Source organism: Cydia fagiglandana, chromosome Z (assembly GCF_963556715.1).
Source record: "Cydia fagiglandana chromosome Z, ilCydFagi1.1, whole genome shotgun sequence".
Lineage (NCBI taxonomy): Eukaryota > Metazoa > Arthropoda > Insecta > Lepidoptera > Tortricidae > Cydia > Cydia fagiglandana.
In genome coordinates this window covers 13,274,348-13,299,397 of record NC_085959.1, presented here as the reverse complement: position 1 = coordinate 13,299,397, position 25,050 = coordinate 13,274,348, and the positions used below count along the sequence as shown (strand labels likewise).

Below are 25,050 nucleotides of genomic sequence, written 5' to 3'. Positions count from 1 at the left end.
ACAATATAAGTAAAGTTTGCCTAGAATAAAAGCAAAGATTAATAGGTACAAACTTGTATCATGTATCTCCGTTCACTTTATTGAGTAAGTGGGTAAGTGACCCGCATCTAACTGAATGATTTGTTGTTGCTCGTAGTTGTTCTAAGCTAACAATCAAGCCATTAAGTTGAGGATTGAACAAGCGGGACGAGTATCATTGATAAAAGCCCGACGCCACACCATTCGAACGTAAAGCTATCTATTTACCGGCTTTATTGATAGACAAGACATTGACACGTTATTGGACAAAGCGAAGCCTATCGGGGTAATTTAATTCGTCTTTATAGTTCTATTTTTGAATCTATATGTGTAGTTTTGTACTATTAGGTAATTGATACACTAGCTTTGGGTGACAACGATAAATACATAATGGGACCTTCACATATTCGTTTCTTAAAACCTGTACTTTGTACCTATACCTATATGTGGTTTTTCGAGCTTACGGTGCGGCAGTAATTTTAGTTCCACCCACGCTTGAAACAACCTCAATCGCGCTGTGCGAGTAGCAACAGCTAACGTGACGTCACCCATTGAAATTATGGCGCCAAGGGTGGAAACCGGGGCGGTGGGTGAAACACTTTGTTTCAGTCCAATGCCCAGTAGGCTGTGACAACAGTGATACTGGACCCACAACTAGTGACGGGCAGTTACCTGGAATGTTTCCTTTGGGTGCCTATTATAGATGATTTTAGGAGAACTGGCAAGAATGGTTCATACGTCATGTCACTGTGCAAGTGTCAACCTTATACATGGGCCTATGTAGATACGTTTTTCACGAGAAAGAGAGGAATTACTCTTCTTTATTCAATTAGGGTCTTAGGTTAGGATTTTACAATGTGAGTATAAAAGTAAAATATAAAAACACTTACAAAACATTACAAAAAATATATAAACACATTATAAAAAACCTAAAGAGGAATTACGTATTATTAGAATTTTAAGCAAGTAAAATATATGCCAGCGCATTTCCAATACTTAGATATGGATAAGAAAATTAAATTTGACAGTTTAGTGGAAAGATTTTGCTCTCGTGGAGTTTTCATTTCGTGTATAAACCCAGTTTTCACACTGAAATCGCAATCCAGAAAATTACGTAAAAACGTTACGTAACTAATTTTTCTCAAAAATGGACGGCAAAGTAGACTTTGCCGTTTAAAAGATAGGTCGCGAAGCGCGTAGTTTATGGTCAGTCAAAAATTAAAAAGTTAAAAACATTGCAGTCTCGATTTTGGGACTGCAATGTTGCATACAAATTCCATTATTTGTCGAGTTCCAAACTTTTTAAAAGTTGAAATTGCCATATCAAATGAAGGCACAGGCCCATTAAACAGCCAAACAGATGATTAGTACCGCGACTATTTAGTTGTCTCAAATAGGTTGGCGTATTTTCGGCAGAAAAATACACTTCTATTTTTTTATAAAAAAAATAAAAAGGCGGCAAGGGCTTTTTTCTGTCAAAATATAATCGTAAGAATGTTGCTTTTGTAAAATATTTCTATGATATTTATATTTCTTGCACCATTTTTGAGAAAAGCACTATATATGACTCGGCTGGAAGGCTACTTGCTGGCTTCGGATTCAATTAAACGGACTCCCAAGGTCGTCCGTTTAAAACGAATCCTCAGCCTGCAAGTAGCTACTTCCGAGCCTCGACAATAATGTACTATAGCTGTTTCGCTTAGTATGCCAACGAGGTTATTTTTGTTCTTATAATGCATACTGGCTAATAAAATTCTTACATTGTATAAACCTGCCAACTCAACTCATTTTTATTTGATCCTTGTAAGTCTTCGCGTAACTGTACAAATTGAATTCGAGTTTTGAACTCATATAGAAATAACAAAAAGTTTCAAATTCAAAAGCGCTAAAATAGCCCTGGTTCTTACGAGGTCTTACTGCTTTGTCAACAGTCAAACAACCTTGGGAAAATCTCGAGAAACAATAAGTTTTTCATTGTATTATATAAATTTCGACGACCAAATATTCAGCATAACATGCGAACATTTTGAGTCACGTTGATTATGAAAACTGTTCGCTAACGCAGCACAACGTTTGCTAAGATTTAACTTCTGTTAGTCAGAACTAGTGAATGTAGTTAGAGTTAATCGAATCAGAGCCTCAGATCTTTTTAGGTAGGCACAACAGATATTCGGTATTCGGCCATCTTATTCGGCAATATTCGTGGCATCTCTAGATTTATACTAGACACAAGATCTGTCCACTTCGGGTCGTTGCGCCACAGCAGTACAAGATGTGTATGTCTACAGAAATTGTGTATGTTAAATTAACTGCATTTACATGTACGAGTATAATATAATAAAAAACGTATGTTTATTTAAGGAACAAACAATAATTACACAAAAAATTTGTAGGAGGAGGTACACATCGTTGTATGAGTACCCACAACACAAGCCTTTTTGAGCTTATTGTGGGACTTAGTCAATCTGTGCAAGAATGTCCTATAATATTTATTTATTCATTACATAATTGTGTAATTCATATGCTTATACTATACGTAGTAGTGGGCTATAGCCCAGAATAATAGGGGAGGCATGAGCAGGGACAGTGTGCGTCAAAAGTAGCTCATCACTCTCATCAGACTTAAGCTTCAAAACTATATAGACACGCGGTAGCGTGTCAAGCCAAGTTCAAAAGAAAAAAACTGACGACGCAGCGGCCGTGTTTTATACAGTGAAAACACTGGGACTTCAAGAGTCCTGCTTTGTCTCACTTAAACAGGTACCCCACTTACCCAGAGTATCATATAGCCAGGTATAAATAAATATCTGTCACATTTACAGAGGGTACCTAGAGAGGTGAGAATAAAGTTCAGGATTTGTCTTGGCTAGTTTTTATACCAAAAAACTAAATTTTAGGTAAGTAACATAGGAGAAATAATAATTATAGCGTGTACGTAAAAACTAGACAAATCAAATCCTGAACTTTAATTACACCCCAAACAAACTAGAACATGGCACCCATATAGATCTCAATTCTTTTTCCGGCACAATCAACAACGACGAATATTCTTAATATTGAACTTGGCTCTCATTTCACATTTATGTTTTTGATGGGATCTACTATTCTCTAACAGCTTAATTTTAAAATCTACTCGTGTCTATATTATGTAGAATTAGACTAGCTAATAATTTTGACCAAGAACTGAAGATGTATCTTTATTAGGAAAAATATTAGAGGGTAGCACATACTTTTGGCGCGTTGTTTCATCCGCTACTATTAATGCTGACTGTACCTATACTCCCCACAAAAACTTTCTTTCCTGTCTTTAAGTCAATAATGGATAGAGACGTATTTGTACTTATGTAATTAGAAAGTTGTTATTTGTATAAACTTATGAACCTCTAGGTGAAATCTACAGTTATAATTAAATCTAGGCTATATTTCCGGACAACCTAACCCACATAAAGGCACAGCCAGGAGGGATAAGGATCGTAAAGGGGCAAACAGCAACATGTAATGGCTCCTCTACACGATGGGCCAACGCCGGCCACTCCAAGGGACGCAGCCATGCGGTAGAATGAGATAGCAATATCACTTGCTCCCTCTAACGCATAAATGCGTCCCTTGGAGTGGCCGGCGCTGGGCCATCGTGTAGAGGAGCCATAATGGGCAGGCAACAGGACGTTCGGGCGGTCTTTATCTAGCCTTAACTGGTACACAGTTATTGCTCGAAGCTCCGATAACAGCGGAGATATTTTTATCGCAGTTGGGGACCGTTCTAAAGCTCGTAAACTCGTTATATTTATGCATATCAGAATGACAGTTGTGATAGGTATTTGTGTTTTGACCTGTGGTCTCGTTTGAAGGAATGTTTTCCTGTGATACTGGCAGTGGCAGGTTATATATACATATAATTTACCTAATACCTACCTAAACCAATAATAAACGTGTATTATTGGTTTAGGTAGGTACATACATATTCTGGTATAGTAATACATATCAGTATTTTTTTAGTTACTTTAGTAATTATTACCATTTTGATTGTCTTAGCAAGTACTTTCAGTTAGAAAGAATAATAAGATTTTTATAACCATATATTTTATTATAAACTCGCTTGCCAATAACAATATTAAGACGTATTATGACGTTATAACGGCATCAGACAGTCCGTACAAGCGCGCGACACGAATCGGGACCAAATTGGGAGCTAACACAATTTTAAGCAGCAAAGGGCGCTACTAGGTGCGGGTCGTGCGGGAGATCGCCGGGACCGGGAGCGGCGGAAGCCCGGGCGCGGCGAGGCGCGGGGTTGGTCGATGGCCGGAGCGCCGGGCGCGGCCGCGCAGGCGCTGCCCCGGCGCGGGTCGAAGCCCTCGCGGCCGCCGACCCGCGCGTCTAGGCTCCCACTCATAACATAATACACCACCTCCATATATCGGATCGGCACTCTGCTAAATCCCGACCGATACTTAACTTCAGCCTCTGCTCGATAATGCAATTTATTAATATAATTGTGCCTGTAACTGTACCTATACTCTATATGAGCCTAATAAAATTATTATTGGAAGGGTCCCATCAGTTACCGGTACTCACACACTTTACGAATCAAATATTAATATTTTGAGCACTATAACGTATAATTAATTAAAATATGCTGATCATTTATTGGTAATATGTAATTATACATTTTTCTTTATCATTTCGTGGCTAACATGTCGCTTCCTCCCGAAATTATAAAAATAAAATATTTTTAATTTTGTGATATATAGGTATATATACCAGATGCTCAGCACATACCTATATGTAACATAAGCGCAAACGTCGCGGCGAACGCACCGTAAAATCGGTAATTAATCATTTCCCAAGTATAAGTAATAAATAATACTAATAAAACTAACGATATGTAAATACATATTACGCAATATATTCACGTTCCTGCTACACGTTAACATGCACGTTCTAAGTACGAAAAGGCGCTCCGCTAGGTGGAAGAAACAACAATTATCAAATCGAAGTCAATTTTAACAATGTATGTTACTGTTCAGTAGGGTGTTAATGTACACAATGTCAGAACACAATGTACCGCCATTATTTAAACAGAGGCATTCGTAGAATAGCTTAGCATTGTGTGAATATATTAAGGTTGTAAATTCACATTAGCAAGGCTGCACCGCTGCAGGCGAGATACCTATAAAAGTACCTACACGGAGTACCTATGCCACGTTTTTACGCGACATTTACAGACGGAGCGCCCTTGAACTTGTTGTAATGCTATCCGAAAAATCATTCTTCATATTTGCTCAAGTAAAAACTTAAGGAAGTGTTTTTATTTGATTAGGAATCTTATTGGATATGATGTCTCATAAATATTTATTGTCCACCTGTCGAGCCATCTTAACTCATTCAGACCAAGATATAATCATAATCACAAATGGCGACTCTGAAATTAATATTTCAGACAAAGTTTAGGACGCGGCGAAAAATTTTAAAGCTGCCCTTAAGAATGATAAAAATAATTTTCGTCTAATTATTTATTTCGTCACATGTTTGGCAGACAAGATGGATATGTATTTTATACACAAAGATGCATGAATATTTCTTAATATTTACATTTAATTTAGCCCGTCATTATGTTTTTTTTTTAATGATTAACGGTTTTAATGTAATTTTTCGTATACTAGCGTTTCCAGAGAGAGAATATTCGCCGATATCTTAAGTTAACCGAAATATCGCTAGTAACATGTAACATAATATATTATTTTCAATCGGTTGTAACTTAAAGTTCTTGTTTCGAAAACTGCCACCTGTTCGGATAGAAAGTAAGAGTCATAAAGACACGTTTGCTTAATATTGTGTACAATACAAACAGATATACATACATCGTTTCAATATATCTATGAGCTACTAAACATTAAAGCATAATTTTTGACATACGATCGCCAAGAGAATTAAGTAATAGTTTTCGTACGTTTACGTTCATACGAAGGTAATACACGATGATGGTACCTTAGTGTATAAATTATGGGAACAAAACAACCCACTCAGAACATAATAAGTTACTTTAACTATGCATAATAAGATAGGCAGATTGTGTGAATATAAATTATAAAGATTGACTCACGCATTCCGCAGACAAGATAGTAACAGGTGCTACAGAACCGATTAGGTACGAATACAAAGAATGTCCACGTTGCCATTTTACTTGTTACATAATAATAATAAACTTTAGGCTAGTTGCGTATAATTGATTGTTATTGTAGGCTACATTAGGTGCATCGACGTGGTGCAGTAGGTTGAGAAAGTGCAGTCGGCATACCGTGTCATGATTTCATAGCTCACTGGCTTACTCGCGGCTGCGGTTTCTAGATCTCATTGCAACATGCGCGACTGTTCCGAGGTGTGCGGTTAGTTTTACGGCGACGGCGACGGGGAAACCTTTTATTTACAAACATATCTCCCATTACGTTGATAGGCAGACTAATTATATTCTACCTACGTAATCTACATGAATAAAAAAATATCAAGTCAAGACACGGTTTACGGAACTGTGCCCTAACCTAAGTGACTCTTATTTAGAAATGGAACTTATAAGAACTCCCTATGTCATGTACATTTCATATGAATCACCAAAAGATGGCAGTTGATTCTATACGTATTCAAAAAACATGGGTACATATCCATAATCCAATCATTGGACACAAAAAAGAGGCTCTGCCCTTACAAAAGGTGGAGTGTACCTGTACCTACAAACTTAAGTAGATGGCAATTTCAAAAGCCTTTGAACAAAAAACTGCTTAATTTTTTTGTTAACATAATGTTACGATTAAGTTACGCGATTGCTTTTTTATTCATATGATGTATTAACATAAAGTATATGATTTTTATAGAGCTGGATTTTTATACGTTAAGCCGCAATATATAGGTGTTACGACCCCGAGCAGAAAAAAAACTCTAAGCTTTATATTGCTTTTTATTAACTGATCGTAATTAAAAATCAAATAAGGATACTATGGACACTTCTATAGTATCTTCTACCGTATTAACCTCGTAAAAGACGCTGGATTTACAGTGATACTTTTAAGCTTTATTATTTGACTGATCTTAATGAAATATCAAATAAGTATACCATGGATACTTCTATAGTACAGTCGCCATCAGATATATCGGAGCGGCCAAGGTGCTCACAATATCTGAACACGCACTCTAACGCATTGACAATAGAGGTGTGTTCAGATATTTGTGAGCACCTTGGCAGCTCCGATATATCTGATGGCGACTGTACAGTATTAACCTCGTTAAAGACGCTGGATTTACAAAATGTGTTCAACACTTGCCGTTGTGCCGCCGTCAAAGGACATTAAGATTATAAAAATAGACTCCTGTTAGGCCACTTAGTATCCCTCTGTTGGATGAAATGGAAGACGGTTCGGTTATTTTATTAACACTGATACGATATTATCTGCTATTATGCGCTTTAATATTTGTGAGAAAGGTTTACTTCTTTTAAATACTATACTATGGATGTAAACTGAAACACACCCAACTTGTCAGTATTTAGAAAAAGGCGCAATATTCAAATTTTCTAAGAAGGGTCACCTCTTCGCGCCTACATTCTTATTTAAATATGCCACACTTTTCAACTGTCAAAGACACTTTACCAGAGTATGTTTATTTTACTTTAAATACCATTTTCCATGCAAGCTAAGATAGAAAGCTACTCGCAAGTTAGAGAGGTGTTGACTATCCAAATTAGACTATCAATTCCTTATATTTAGAAGGCATTAACGGTTCATGAGACTATATTATAAGACGGACTGCACTGAATACGAATAAGTGGGTTCGCTACGTGATAGATGCATAATGCAATGGTTACTTACTTCCGGTGTAACATATTAGTAGGTGGCTTACTATTGTTCGTTTTTTTAGCATTAGAAAGAAGGTAAACGATTTTGACATGTCTTTCAATAACTACTTATACGAGCCCCGATGCAAATGATTTCGTCTAGTTCCGCGCAACAATTTTGCCCTATTGCTTTCCCTGGTAATAGCCCTTATCACATATTTTGTAATCCAACCCGTCAAAAAAAAATCATATTTTTTTCTTTCAGTACAAACGGTATTTCTTGTATTTGGATTTAGTTATTGTAGAGTATTACCATATAAAATTAAATTACATTAGTATAAGCATTAAATATTAGTAATTTTTAAACAAAAACATTATTTTTGAACAAACGCGAGAACCTCAAAAAATGGGGTCACCTGACGAAAACATATGCATCGGGGCTCGTAAAAGCAGAAGAATATAAATGATCGTTTTAGATTCATAATTGTTACATATTTACCGTGACTTATTTTTAAAAGTGTTTTTTAATTAAAAGACACGTCAAGATTGTTTACCTTTTTTTTCAATGCTAAAACACGAACTATAGCGTTCAGATATTTTTATATCGTATTCGATCGTAATAAAAGGTTGAGACGATATGATGAATTTAAAAATTAATCGTATTGTATTCTGTTAATTGAATATTGAGATATTAAACACATACATTCGTCTAAAGAAAAGCATGTTACATGAGTAATGAGTATAACCGGCCACGTGACGAGTTTTGAAGTTATTTTAATGTATTTTTATATGTATATATATGTCACCAGACCTCGTCTTACGAGGACAAGCTCTCTTGTCGCATTCCATCACCAAATACGGCGGACAAAACGCAGCGCCCTTATAGAATAATAAGTGCTGCCGATACCCATTCAAGTCAGCGAAATCGATTACATTCTACTCCTACTGATTGCTATTCGAAAATATTATCATACATCATCATTACCATTGTGAAACAAACATCAATTGCTCACGAGTACGTGGATACGTGCAACTAATAAGCTGCACACGATATCCAACATGTATCCAATTCGAGTTTTTTTTAGGAAAATTGATAAAATGTAATGTGCCTATACTTACATGTAGTAAGCTAAAAGTATGTCATATGGGTATAATTTTATATTCAGAGTGGGTCACTTTTATTCCTAAAGTTTGTACTGGTAAGTATGGTATAACTCCTGGTTTACCCGGATAATATCCTTCCTCTATATGGAGCATTCCACGAAATTGTCTACCGTTGTCCCGTACAAACGCGAAGTTGCTGAAGATTTAAAGGTATAAGAGATTCCTTTTCTATGACAAATGGTCAAAAATATGCATAGAAAAATAATCGCTTGATTTAAATGCCGAGAAAAAAGTCGCTACACAGGAAATAAAATGCTCCATATGTAGTTTATTGTAGACGTGCAAACAACTTTGTGGTTTGTGGGCATTAACTACTTCAGCCGGTAAATCTATTGATCACGTAAATTTCTTAATTGCAAAATGGAAATAGACGTTTTCTATTTACCTCTCTCATCGTAAACGCACTTTCTTCGCGTCCAACTCGGGTACGCACACTGTAAGAAAGTATGTCAAAGCTGAAGTAAGTAGGAAGTGCTAAGCGCTTTTACGAGTCTATTTTCAACCCACAAAGTTTCTAAACCTGAGCCCCCATTCGCACGACAGCTTTTTCAACGCGCGTTAATAAAGCGCTTGAATCTGTCCGCACTCTAAATTCGAGTTAATGACCAAGGCTTAAAGTCGAAAATCCAACAACGCTTGATAAAAAGCGCCATCGCTGTCGGGTGAATACATACATGGCTATCCATTTGTCTCATTCAAACGCATTTTTTTAACGCGCTTTGAAAAAGCTGTCGTGCGAATGGGGCCTGAAGGTTAAAGAAGCTAGTTGCTATATATAGTGTTTTTTCAACACCTGGACGTCCTGGACCTTTAAGACTTATGATATTATGATCTTCGAGTTGTGATTTATGTACAAGCCTATACGTATGGATGCCAATCGGTAACAGTTATGTTCCATAACTATACGGTAATTGCCGTAAAATACGGCAATTCACGTGCATTATGTTCAAAAACAGGGCATACAGCAGCTGTTCCATTGCTGTATCTCCCATACTTTTTTCCTGCACTTTTGCGTAGGTTTTTGTGATACGGCAATATTCTTCAGATTTTCTCTTGAAGCACGGAAGTTTAAGATTCCGCACACGGCAAACCTAAAGAGGAACAACACTGATCGGCAAAGAATTGATAAATTTAGTCACCCGTGTCACCTTGATTTGATTTGATGACTTTGATGCAACGATACGGCCATACGGCCTATACGGGTACGCGCACCGCGTACTTGAGCCTTAATTTAAGTAGTAGCCAATATAAGTTACAAGTTCGCTGTTTGACTCTCTCGCTAACAAAAATGGTTGGCAAATAGCCAACAAGTAGTTTTGTAAAATGCAACATAGATTGCCTGTAAAACTAAGTCATATATATATTCCTTGTTCCTTCCTCCTAATCTGTCCGCACTCTAAATTCGAGTTAATGACCAAGGCTTAAAGTCGAAAATCCAACAACGCTTGATAAAAAGCGCCATCGCTGTCGGGTGAATACATACATGGCTATCCATTTGTCTCATTCAAACGCATTTTTTTAACGCGCTTTGAAAAAGCTGTCGTGCGAATGGGGCCTGAAGGTTAAAGAAGCTAGTTGCTATATATAGTGTTTTTTCAACACCTGGACGTCCTGGACCTTTAAGACTTTATGATATTATGATCTTCGAGTTGTGATTTATGTACAAGCCTATACGTATGGATGCCAATCGGTAACAGTTATGTTCCATAACTATACGGTAATTGCCGTAAAATACGGCAATTCACGTGCATTATGTTCAAAAACAGGGCATACAGCAGCTGTTCCATTGCTGTATCTCCCATACTTTTTTCCTGCACTTTTGCGTAGGTTTTTGTGATACGGCAATATTCTTCAGATTTTCTCTTGAAGCACGGAAGTTTAAGATTCCGCACACGGCAAACCTAAAGAGGAACAACACTGATCGGCAAAGAATTGATAAATTTAGTCACCCGTGTCACCTTGATTTGATTTGATGACTTTGATGCAACGATACGGCCATACGGCATATACGGGTACGCGCACCGCGTACTTAAGCCTTAATTTAAGTACTAGCCAATATAAGTTACAAGTTCGCTGTTTGACTCTCTCGCTAACAAAAATGGTTGGCAAATAGCCAACAAGTAGTTTTGTAAAATGCAACATAGATTGCCTGTAAAACTAAGTCATATATATATTCCTTGTTCCTTCCTCCTATTGTCTGTATTACTATGTACATAACATATTTTCCAAAATATGAGTCAGATGTTTGACGCAGATGCTGACCACATGAGAATGTGTTTTATCCCGGCTGCATGTGGTCATCAAGAGGAAATAAATAAGTGCCTACATAGAATCTCAAGTGCGCAGTTAAAAGAAACGGTTCAAATTACATATATGAATCCTCTGAGGCCAGTAAAATTACTGTTTGACTGGTATCTTAGAGATTAATGATTGCGTGCCTCTATTAAGCCGTCGCCCACTGGAATTGGGTCGATGACCGCCGCGCTGGGCCTTAGGCCAGCAAGGGGACATTTTATCTCTCGAACTCTTCACCTATTTGACTTGTTAGTCATTCGAAAATATGGTCATAAATTAACATGAAAGTATAAGTATACTTTGTACATGACAATGTTCCTTTGTAGAATGATAGTTAATTGTATGCAGCCCTATTCCGTAACTTTTAACGACATCAAGATATATGAAAGTAAACATTATGATTAACCTTTGCAGGTTCCATCACACCTACGCAGCTGTTAGAAATAAGGTAAACTAATAGGTATCTCGTTTGCAGTTTTTTTAGGGTTCCGAACCCAAAGGGTAAAAACGGGACCCTATTACTATTAAGACTCCGCTGTCCGTCTGTCTGTCTGTCGCCAAGCTATATCTCCTGGACCGTGATAGCTAAGCAGATGATGTATTACAACAAACGTGATTTTATTTGCCGTTTTTTGCGTAATGGCACGGAACCCTTCGTGCTCGAGTCCGACTCGCACTTGGCCGGTTTTTTTGTCATTTTCTTTCCCATACCGATAACGTGATGTGACTGATGTGAAATGCAAACCATTTATCTTTCTGGTTATTTATTATACGGTTAGGTACACGGGTAGACTAATATTATTCTCTGATTAATTAACGAGAGGAACATTAACATTACACAGGAAATATTAATTAATAATAAGTATTATGTAATATAATGATAATTTGGTAAGAGATATAGTGAAACCTTGATTACACAAATCTCAAGAACCATCAATCGAGCGTTTAAGATGGCGTTGTAATAATTAATAAAAACCGAATGTTCTGTAATAATTAAAAAAAATTAAATAAATAAATATTAGGGGGACATCTTACACAGATCAACATAGCCCCAAACTAAGCAAAGCTTGTACTATGGGTACTAGGCGACGATATACATACTTATAAAAAATCTACATTTATGTAACAAATATAAAAGGTAATATCATTGTGCTATTGGCCATCGTTTACGAATTATTTACGAATTACTAAAAAAGGGGACCTTTGAATTTATTTTCTCCCTTCAATTTTTTTTAAATATTCATCCTAGCGAAAAAAAGTAGCACTTACTTCATAAGAAATCTGAAACAGATTATTTACGTAAAAGATATTTTTTCGCTGTGTGCTACCGTTTACGATTTTTTTATGAAAAACTAAAAAAATAAACAAATTTGTAGAACAAGTTATAAGTAACTTTCCCACCTTAATAATATTTTGTATTTAGATCACTCTGACCCACGCTTAATATTATTTTTTATCTGCCATTTATCAACAGATTTGTATAATAAACTATATATTTTATATATAATAGTGTAGCTTTACGACTATATTTTTAGTTTTCAGATTCCTGCTACACTTTAAAAAAAATAGTAAATATAAAATAATATAAAATACGTTTTTTAATCTTTTCTACTTTATTCTTTTTTTTGTTAGAAAGTGCATTGTTTTTGTTCTAAAAATAGATTCCTCGTCCTTAATTTATCCGAAAATGATATATCACATGCTCTAATAGGTATATTTTTAGAGAAATGTAGCTCCAAGTGAAGCGCGGCAGTGTCGAACTTGCCCCCCTCCTCCCCCACTAATTGAGAGGTGGCTCTCGATGTCTCCCGGTCTGTATCTGCTCATGACCAGCTAAGAATTAACTGTGCCAAGTTACAGCGCAAAGTGCAAGGTCCCCATACAACGGTGTGCACTAACAAACCAGCTATATCACGCTGCTCAGATAAAACCAGTGTACTGTATTAAAAAAATGAGGTTTCAAAAACTAAATACACGGAGTGCGGCACATATTGAGAGCGTCAGTTTGATAGGGGCACCGCATTCGGGTCATTAGTTTTATTGCAGGCATGTAGATGGCGAGCAAGGTTAATGCAAAAGGGCAACGGCCTGAATACCGTTCGTCCTACACCCTCCCCCTGGAGCGAGCTAAATAAACATACTCAAGTACCTACTCATACAGCTATAGGTAAGTAATAAGAGCGATGGGACAGGCGCACTGTCCTCCGATATTGCGGGATTTATGTTCTTGAAAGAAAGGCGTGCTTGTTTCATTTCTTTAACTACGGAATAGCATTAATACATTTTCAAAACATGTTGATATAGGTATATTGTATATTTATAATGTTTTAAAAACTTAATTGTCATGGTTATAACCTAAGAAATGATTGTTAGAAATTATCAAGAACACTTTGTGAAACTTTGAACACTAACCTACTTTGTGTCAGTTTCTTTAACTCAAGATTTTTTACTGGCTTTGTTAATTTAAAGAACATGAATATAAAACAACAAAATGGATTTAATAATCCAAAAGAATTTCACGTCTGTGTGCTACTATCTGCACCGTGCATTAACTAGTGATGTAGGAACTTGCCGAGTAAACCTACCGATGTAAACGTAATTACAATAAAATAACCATGAATGCTATTAAACTGCGTTAAACAGTATGTGCCGCGCAGGTTGGAGCATTATCAATGTACGCACGTATCCATTAGTCCTTCTAGTACCCTTCCAGCCACGACTAACTTGTAAACAAGCATGATAGGAATTCTACAGCCCCGCCGACGTGCGCTGTGCCATGTTCTGGGGGCCTAGCGAGAACTACGTTCGACGTGTTGCCTCTCTGTCGCACTTGTAAATTCGTACTTAAGTGTGACAGGAAGGCAACACGTCGAACGTCGTTCGCGGTAGGCCCTCTGTTCTGACGCATACGAAATTACAAAGGTACATAAAGAATGCACAAGCGTTGATCAATGTTTTGTCACTAGTTTAATATTGATCTTAGTTTTAGATTTTGCAAATATTTGTGTTATTGCCGAATATCAGCGTTTTTACGTATTCGTATATATGTAACTACAAATATTCTGACGATAAAATTAAAGTCTCACACGAAAAATAATAGTGTTGTATGTTTTTATATATCTTAGTTATTTTTAGGGTTCCGTACCCAAAGGGTAAAACGGGACCCTGTTACTAAGACTTCGCTGTCCGTCCGTCCGTCCGTCTGTCTGTCACCAGGCTCTATCTCACGAACCGTGATAGCTAGACAGTTGAAATTTTCACAGATGATGTATTTCTGTTGCCGCTATAACAACAAATACTAAAAACAGAATAAAATAAAGATTTAAGTGGGGCTCTCATACAGCAAACGTGATTTTTGACCAAAGTTAAGCAACGTCGGGCGTGGTCAGTACTTGGATGGGTGACCGTTTTCTTTTTGCATTTTTTTCCGTTTTTTTTTTTTGCTTTATAGTACGGAACCCTTCGTGCGCGAGTCCGACTCGCACTTGCCCGGTTTTTTAAATATAATTATTATTTTTCAAATAAGTAGTAGCACTATCGGTTATGTTACCGGCTTATCCATTAAGAAAGCAGTAGGTATGGTGGCTAATAACTTGCGCCTCGTTATAGGTAAGTTATCATTATTCGTAACGCGCATTCCTATCTAATACACCCACCACCGCCTGCCTAATACGTATACGTGCTCATCCGGGAAATCGCTTGCTCATTACCGTTGTACTTTCACGCAATAATTTCTAAACTTCGGTATAAGATCATGCCCATGCGTCGGTTACGGTGGAAATGTTTGTATAGTTAAATACACATTTTATTTCCTTGGCCCTTTCGGTCTCGCCTTATCAGAAGAGAAAACGGACAGGTATACAAATATTGATTGTTGCTCCATGTCAAACCTATTTGCAGCAGGTATGTAAGACGTGACGTGCATAAAATCGTGAGCTAACCTTTACTGATGCAGTGTATGTCAGCAGAAGCTATGATCAGAATACAATTCATAGTTATTTCATCACCTGTGCAGACCTGCAGACTGTTATCATTATGTGGTAGCCGACAAGAATTACAGAAGCAGAAACTGAGAAACTATAATTTCCTGGTTAATGAAATGACGTCTTTAATTCACCATTATTAATTAAATATTTACTTATTAATAACTTAAACGTATGGAGTACTTAAATGTAACTTCAGCTGGTTTATTGTTCACGAATAAAAGCAACACTGCTAGATTATTTAGGTTTGCGTGACTCTGAAAGTTTGATTGAAAAGAAAGTTTCCTTGGCTTTCGTTTTTCTAACTTTATGGATTATTTATGTTAACTGTTCCCAAATCGTTCGCGAAGTGGGCCCAATGATTGGGATTGGGCTCAATACTAGTTTCCGAAGTAGGCTCAGTGGACATGGATTTTACTACTTATCTGTTGACGACCGGTCTGGCCTAGTAGTAGAAGAGCCGGCCGCAAATTTTCTAACCGACTTGATACCACGATGAAATGCACAATAGTTTCCCATAAAAGTGATGCTAAGTCCGAATTCGATAGTCTGCCACGGCGGAACTTGCCGAAAGTACGAAAAAGAAGGCCACTTCCGGTGCAAAAAAAGGGGGCTGATTTAACCCATCTGATACCGAAATAAAAGTTATGGCAGCAGTTAGAAATTTACATGTAGAAACATAAAAGTGAAGTCTGCCAGTATTTTTTTTGCCGGAAGTGCTTGGCAGACGCTCTCAAAGGTGGCCACCGGGACCCCTAATTTAACCCATCTGATACCACCATGAAACCAATTCCAGTCGGTAGGTATGAACCCTCATGTCAGGAATATATAAGTCTGCCAAGGCTTTTCCTGCCGAAACACCTTGGCAGACGAGATTATGTGAACAAGGTAACCATCGGTTAACCTACACTAACCCATCTGATACCACCATGAAACCAATTCCAGTCGGTAGGTATGAACCCCCATTTTAGGAACATATAAGTCTGCCAAGGTTTTTCCTGCCGAAACACCTTGGCAGACGAGATTATAAGCAAATTGACCATCGGTTACCGTACACTAACCCATCTGATACCACGATGAAACCAATTCCAGTCGGTAGGTATGAACCATCATTTCAGGAATATATAAGTCTGCCAGGGCTTTTCCTGCCGAAACACCTTGGCAGACGAGATTATGTTGGCAAGGTGTACATCAGTTACCCTACATCAACCCATCTGATACCACCATGAAACCAAATCCAGTCGGTAGGTATGAACCCCCATTTCAGGAATATATAAGTCTGCCAAGGCTTTTCCTGCCGAAACACCTTGGCAGACGAGATTATAAGCAAGATGGCCATCGGTTACCGTACACTAACCCATCTGATACCACGATGAAATCAATTCCAATCGGTAGGTATGAACCCTCATTTCAGGAATATATAAGTCTGCCAGGGCTTTTCCTGCCGAAACACCTTGGCAAACGGGATTATAAGCAAGATGACCATCTTGCTTACATAATCTCGTCTGCCAAGGTGTTTCGGCAGGAAAGGTCTTGGCAGACTTATATATTCCTGAAATGAGGGTTTATACCTACCGAGTGGAATTGGTTTCATGGTGGTATCAGATGGGTTAGTGTACGGTAACCGATGGCCATCTTGCTTATAATCTCGTCTGCCAAGGTGTTTCGGCAGAAAAAACCTTGGCAGACTTATATATTCCTCAAATGGGGGTTCATAACTACCGACTGGAATTGGTTTCATGGTGGTATCAGATGGGTTAGTGTATGGTAACCGATGGTCATCTTGCTTATAATCTCGTCTGCCAAGGTGTTTCGGCAAGAAAAGCCTTGGCAGACTTATATATTCCTGAAATGGGGTTTCATACCTACCGACTGGAATTGGTTTCATGGTGGTATCAGATGGGTTGATGTAGGGTAACTGATGTACACCTTGCCAACATAATCTCGTCTGCCCAGGTGTTTCGGCAGGAAAAGCCCTGGCAGACTTATATATTCCTGAAATGAGGGTTCATACCTACCGACTGGAATTGGTTTTATCGTGGTATCAGATGGGTTAGTGTACGGTAACCGATGGTCATCTTGCTTATAATCTCGTCTGCCAAGGTGTTTCGGCAGGAAAAACCTTGGCAGACTTATATTTTCCTAAAATGGGGGTTCATACCTACCGACTGGAATTGGTTTCATGGTGGTATCAGATGGGTTAGTGTACGGTAACCGATGGTTACCTTGCTCACATAATCTCGTCTGCCAAGGTCTTTCGGCAGGAAAAGCCTTGGCAGACTTATATATTCATGACATGAGGGTTCATACCTACCGACTGGAATTGGTTTCATGGTGGTATCAGATGGGTTAAATTAGGGGTCCCGGTGGCCACCTTTGAGAGCGTCTGCCAAGCACTTCCGGCAAAAACAATACTGGCAGACTTCGCTTTTATGTGTCTACATGTAAATTTCTAACTGCTGCCATAACTATTATTTCGGTATCAGATGGGTTAAATCAGCCCCCTTTTTTCGCACCGGAAGTGGCCTTCTTTTTCGTACTTTCGGCAAGTTCCGCCGTGGCAGACTATCGAATTCGGACTTAGCATCACTTTTGTGGGAAACCATTGTGCATTTCATCGTGGTATCAAGTCGGTTAGAAAATTTGCGGCCCGCTCTTCTACTATAGTGGGTAGTGACCCTGCCTGCGAAGCCGATGGTCCTGGGTTCGAATCCCAGTAAGGGCATTTATTTGTATGATGATACAGATATTTGTTCCTGAGTCATGGGTGTTTTCTATGTATTTAAGTATTTGTATATTATATATATCGTTGCCTGAGTACCCACAACACAAGCCTTCTTGAGCTTACTGTGGGACTTAGTCAATCTGTGTAAGAATGTCCTATAATATTTATTTTATTTATTTATCTATATTTTTTTTCGTGTTTTTGTAAAAAATCTGAATCTTTGTGTATAAACTGATGCTTGTTGCTAAAGCATTGCAAATCCGTAGCACGGTTTTGAATTAGGTAAATTAGGCGCGGACAGTTTTTTAGAACCTGGCACCTGGTATTACTTTTACCCAGGAAAATTGTGTTTAAAGGTACGGAAAGGAAACAGAAGAAAGGGGAGGGGATACAGTATTATTGCGGTTTTATGTTTTGTTGTGATCGTTTGTCGTATACGAAACGCGCAAAGGGCATCAGCATTCCAAGGCTGCGCCTGTGTACTAGTAGCTAGGATCCCCTCCTTTGATCCACTACTAGGTGAATAGAATTCAGTTTTACTTTAGTCGTTTCATTAGATCCAATGGGAACTTATGTCTTCTTAAATACTTTATAGGGACGTGCCTGTTGGGAGTTGGGAGCTGATGAGAATGATAAAATAGTCAGGGATATCACTTTATAAAGCCCGTCACAGACGGAGCGATAATTTAAGTATACCAAAAGGATATATCGACTCTTTGCTTACTATTTGACAGAGTCCACAGTTCCACACACACAGCTAGTTATAATATATATTTTGGTATATTACGATATCTTATAGCAAAGCATCTTAAGATACCTTAAGATTTTATAGCTCGGTGTCTTACGGTATATTAATGTGAATATATGTATTATCGCTCCATCTGTGATGGGCTTAAGAATTATATCGTACGGGCACTTGTACGTGTACAGTCGCTATCATACATATCTGAGCGGCCAAGGTGCTCACAAATATCTGAACTCGCCTCTATTGTCAAGGCGCTAGAGCGCGAGTTCAGATATTTTTGAGCACTTAGGCAGCTCTGATAAATCTCACGGCGACTGTACATTCAAATTTCAAATATACTACCCTTCGTCTCTGTCTTGAATCTTGACATACGTGTTCTTATACCTACCAATTTAAACATGGCGCAGGTTTAGCTACTCATTATAAATATGTCTTGGTAAATGGACCAGAATTGGATGTTTGAACTTTGAATCATACAACCCAACTAATTTTAATGCAATTCAAAGCAGTTAGTATTATAGGAGGTATCTTCAATTCAATTTTATCTTCAATTTGACCCACCTATTGGAGTAATTTGGACTTTTCTGGTTGTTTCCATTCTATTCATTAGGTAATGGGTAATTTTATTCATGAAGCTATCTAACAATTGAATACAAAAATAAAACTTTACTTTAATTACCGTTAGGTGCATTAAATGCATCGATGTAATTAATACGACACAGTAATGTCAGGTGTGGTCTTATTTTAGTCATAATTATACAAAAAACTCCATTACGCATATTCTTGGTAGGTACAGTCACCACACGGGATTGTTATGCCATTTAGGGTTCTTGCTAAACTGGAAATTTTATAGCGTAAAAAGTATTGACAACCAATTCAGTTAGGATCCTAAATGGCGTAACAATCGCGAAGCGTGATGGTACAGTCGCCATCAGATATATCGGAGCGGCCAAGGCGCTCACAAATATCTGAGCACGCCTCTATTGTTAGGGCGTTAGAGTGCGTGTTCAGATATTGTGAACACCTTGGCCGGTCGGATATATCTGATGGTGACTGTACAATTGTACATAAGAATCTAGACACGCGGCAGCGTGTCAAGCCAAGTTCAAGCAAAGGAACTGGCTAGCCAGCGCGCGAGTGTAATATTACACGAACCACTTGGTGCCACTTTTGACCCTTCTATAACTCAAAACATCTTTGACGTAAACACATAAAACTACGTGTGTTTAATTATATCCATAAGGATATCTAGAAGCCCAAATTTCATGAAGCTAGCTCAAACGGTTATAAAGATATGAAGGTCAAAAAGTCGTAAATTTTAAGACTGACTTATGACTTATAGTACCTAAACCTAACCTACTTCCAGATGACCTAGAAGGATGAAATTTGGAATCCAGCTTGGTTATTGTGTGTAACCGTAGGAAAAAATCTAAAAATAAAATAAAGTTAAAAAATAGGGGGGGTCCCCATACAAAAAAAACATTTTTTATTGGGACTGACATATAAGTACCTAAACCTAACCTACTTCCAGATGACCTAGAAGGATGAAATTTGGAATCCAGCTCGGTTATTGTGTGTAACCGTAGGAAAAAATCTAAAAATAAAATAAAGTTTAAAAATAGGGGGGGGTCCCCATACAAAAAAACCATTTTTTATTGGGACTGACATATAAGTACCTAAACCTAACCTACTTCCAGATGACCTAGAAGGATAAAATTTGGAATCCAGCTCGGTTATTGTGTGTAAGCGTAGGAAAAAATCTACAAATAAAAAAAAGTTAAAAAATAGGGGGGGTCCCCATACAAAAAAAATATTTTTTTATTGTAGCGTTGGAACCGTTACAAGCAGATATTTGAAACTACCCCAATATATGTATTATTATATTTGCTATATTAAAATAAAGTTTAATCAAAAAATAAGTGGTGTCCCCATACAAAAAACTTGTAATACGCTCTAAACAACCGGCCAACGGTGTGTCGTCGGCGGCGCGCGGCACCACATAATTATACAAAGAACAGAAGTAAAAACCATACAGCGGAAACACAAGAAAAAACATTAAATCTCAATACCTGCCTAGTTTTCTTTACAAAAAGTATTGATATCCCACCAAAAACATAAATGTAAAAAAGGAGAGCCAAGTTCAATACAAAAATTATGCTTGGCTGTGGGGCTCGCCGCAAAAAGAATGGAGATCTAAATGAGTGCCACTGCCAAGTTCTATGCAAAATCCAAATATGTATTTATAGGAACAAAATAACATTATAAACAAGTATTAAACTCTATTTCTTTGCTTTATTGGATACCTATAACAATTGCTGTTATTTAAAAAAATGTGAGATCTTAAAGTAGGTTAGATTTGGCTTGACCAGATTTTATCAGAATTACAATATATATAAAATGATTGATGTAATGAAAACTGGCCAAGTCAAATCTAACCTACTTTAAGATCTCACATTTTTTTAAATAACAGCAATTGTTATAGGTATCCAATAAAGCAAAGAAATAGAGTTTAATACTTGTTTATAATGTTATTTTGTTCCTATAAATACATATTTGGATTTTGCATAGAACTTGGCAGTGGCACTCATTTAGATCTCCATTCTTTTTGCGGCGAGCCCCACAGCCAAGCATAATTTTTGTATTGAACTTGGCTCTCCTTTTTTACATTTATGTTTTTGGTGGGATAATACTTAGTAAAGTTACCTCAGAGTAAACTTGATGTGACATACAGACAAAGCTAAAAACTTGTCTAAAGTTAACCATTGCAGAGATTTTTCATCAATAACTATAAATAATTTAAACATCGTTTTCCTGCCTGGCTCCCATCATCAAATAAGAGTTTTTCAGTGATAATAAATTTGGTTAAAAAGTGTGACACAAAATCTACAGAATCTGACATAGCCCATAGGTACCCTACTACTCCGACCAGGTGGGATGACGATCTGCGAAAGACTGCAGGCAGATGCTGGATGCGGCAACCTGAAGACTGGGCGCTTTGGCGCTCTTTAGGGGAGGGCTATGTCCAGCAGTGGACTAATATAGCCTGATGACCCTACTACTAACTAAACTACTCAACTCAAACCAACTACTAACTAAACTTGCATTATGGCAAACTAAGTGAGATTTGTGCCCAAAGTGTGCTAATAAACTAATTCTATTAAATAAACTTTAAATGCCAGTTTACTATAGCTGATTATGAATATTTTTTAAATATTTGTTGGGAGTTAACAAACTACTTCTTTCAGTAGAGTTTATAATGAAGTATGTATGTATTGTACATTTTTTCAATGGATTGCTGGATGAAGTGAAAAAATGTATACATATTTATAACTCAACTGTACAAAAATACTTTCCATTGCTAATACCTTAGACATATGTAACTTCGTATATGATGAATAAAGTCTAAGGAAAAAACATGCCTCGGAAATCAAGAAAAAGTCATTCTCGGATAGATACCGCACACACCTTTAGCCTATGCTTGGCTAGATGGCGTAACGACATCGTTTCAAATTTAACAATTTTAACACATAAGTAGATATCAGTGAATAAACATGGATCAAAACGATATAAATATAATAAAATCATTTATCCATAAATACATTTTTTTGATAATTTTATACGTTTTCATTTTGAGTTTTAGTCATGTGTCGATAGATGGCAGTAAAATTTACTGTGACTACTAAATTTACTATGACAGGACCCCTCTATTCTTTTTGCTAATACCTAGTAAAAGTTTTGATTTGTTAATAGGTCAGGAAATGAATGCTCAAAAAACGTTGTAGAGGGAAATGCTAGGAACACAATTTTTGACTCCGTAACTTTGTTTGGACTAGTTAGGAGGTGAACATATCAAAAGTCCCCGGCTGTAGCCCCGGTGCTGGGGGGTAGAGGGGGGTAAGAAGGTCAAATTTTTCGGTTTTTCATTGATATCTTGGAAACTTTGCGTCTTAGCGACATGACTACTAAGACAAACCGAAAGCTGATAAAATTAGTTACAAGTTTTATCTAGTCAAGTTTTACCATATCTTGAAGTTTTTGAGATATTGGCTCTTGAAAGTTTATTTAGGGCTTTCAATTTTATCTTGATATCTACATTAGTGAAGCTGTTAAGTCGTGTTTGGTATCATTTTCGTATAAATCGGGGGTGCTAAATTCATTTTTGGTATCACATTGACACCTTTCCTAAGAAAAAACATATAAACTTTAAACAAATACCTTTTTTTTTAAATTCCTCTTCACGCTTAAACCGCTCAACCGATTTAATTGAAATTTGGTATACAGATATTTCGAGTCCCAAGACAGGACATAAGATACTTTTTAGAATTATTATTTTGTTCTATATTATATTTATTTATGAGTACAACTGCTCAACAATAAATATTCAGTGGTGCATCCTTTCCGTTCTGTTCATTTCAACTTATAAATACTAGAGACCCGTCCCAGGCTTCGCACAAGTTACACAAAACCTCAATAAAATTATACACCTAAACCTTCCTCAAGAATCAGTCTATTGATAGGTGAAAACCTCATATAAATCCGTTCAGTAGTTTTCGAGTTTATCGCGAATAGACACACAAACAGACAGTTGTGCTGGAGGCTTTGTTTTATAAGTTGCAGTGATTTAAATATTGAACATTGATAATTGATAATGCATACAAACGCATTTATTAAGCCAATATATATATTTCATGTCATTCTGTGTATCTCAAGTACCTATATTTAAAAGATTTTTTTTTATATTATACAGAAATAACTGGCAATTTTTTATTTAATGAAATTCTAAGTTAATCGAAATACTATAAAAATTGTGACATTCGCAGACATCGCAAAATTCGCAGGTGCTTTATCGTAGTTCAACGTTTTCAACTACTGTAACAAAATGTTGTGAGCTTTGCAATAGTTTCAAAATTCTAAATCAAATACGTAGTTATTTTCACTACAATACTACATAATTTGTCGATACACGAATCAGCAACAGCTCTAAAACCGGTCCTGAAAACCCAAGTACCCAACATATTCGACGTCAGAATTCCGGATTTCTATCACATGCCAGCTAGTTGCCTGTTTTTAAGTTTCTAATAAAAACAAAAGACATAAAATGCCATTAAGTTTCATTCAGCACTTACCTCGTACTTTACGCCAGCCAAACGCAGCCATGTTTCTACCTTCAAGCAGTACGGGGATGTCGACGGCAACACCGGTGTTCGCGAAAACTGATACAAATATACGATATCTTTTTCGAAATTAACTTTATGCACTGTAGGTTTTGGTGGTGCCGGTTCAGGTTTTTTCTCTTCAGCCTTTTCTTCTACTTTCTCTGCCACAGCCGGCGCCTCTTCTTTAGTTTGACCATTATCTACGGCGGCATCTTCTTTCAATTCTTTCTCTTTTTCAGTTATAACCGGTGCATTATTCGTTACCTCTGTTGCCATTTTTACAAATAACTAATAGTCTTTTTCAAAAACTTAATTGTTCACGCACTGAAATCACAAGACAAGCCCGACCCGAGAGACAGCGCCGCCTAAATAAATTTAGTTCACAGCCGCTATGCTAGGGCGCGTTGCAAACGCAGCATTAGACGTGCGCGCCGCGCCGGCGCCGCCGCGCCGCGCCGCCATTCATACGCGCCGCCGCCGCCGGCTGATCCTCTCGGCGCGCCGATATATGAATTTTCTCAAAAATGGACGGCAAAGTCTACTTTGCCGTCTAAAAAATAGGTCGCGAAGCGCGTAGTTTATGGTCAGTCAAAAATTAAAAACTTAAAAACATTGCAGTCTCGATTTTGGTACTGCAATGTTGCATACAAATTCCATTATTTGTCGAGTTCCAAACTTTTTAGGGTTCCGTACCCAAAGGGTAAAACGGGACCCTATTACTAAAACTTTGCTGTCCGTCCGTCCGTCCGTCTGTCTGTCACCAGGCTGTATCTCACGAATCGTGATAGCTAGACAGTTGAAATTTTCACAGATGATGTATTTCTGTTGCCGCTATAATAAAAAATACTAAAAACAGAATAAAATAAAGATTTAAATGGGGCTCCCATACAACAAACATGATTTTTGACCAAAGTTAAGCAACGTCGGGAGTGGTCAGTACTTGGATGGGTGACCGTTTTTTTGTTTGCTTTTTTTATCGTTTTTTTGCATTATGGTACGGAACCCTTCGTGCGCGAGTCCGACTCGCACTTGCCCGGTTTTGAGAAAAGCACTATATATGACTCGGCTGGAAGGCTACTTGCTGGCTTCGGATTCAACTAAACGGACTCCCAAGGTCGTCCGTTTAAAACGAATCCTCA

The 25,050-nt window shown here is 37.5% G+C and overlaps 1 protein-coding gene across 1 annotated transcript in view; it reads right to left on the bottom strand.

Moving 5' to 3' along the window:
- The window catches only part of LOC134678685 (failed axon connections), a 38,993-nt gene extending 14,666 nt beyond the window's left edge, over positions 1 to 24,327 (bottom strand). Inside the window, exon 1 of the mRNA XM_063537339.1 lies at positions 23,882 to 24,327. Within this exon, the coding sequence (XP_063393409.1) occupies positions 23,882 to 24,187 (306 nt within the window). The 5' untranslated portion in view covers positions 24,188 to 24,327. The remainder of the gene's footprint in view (positions 1 to 23,881) is intronic.
- Between the last annotated feature and the right edge of the window lie 723 nt (positions 24,328 to 25,050).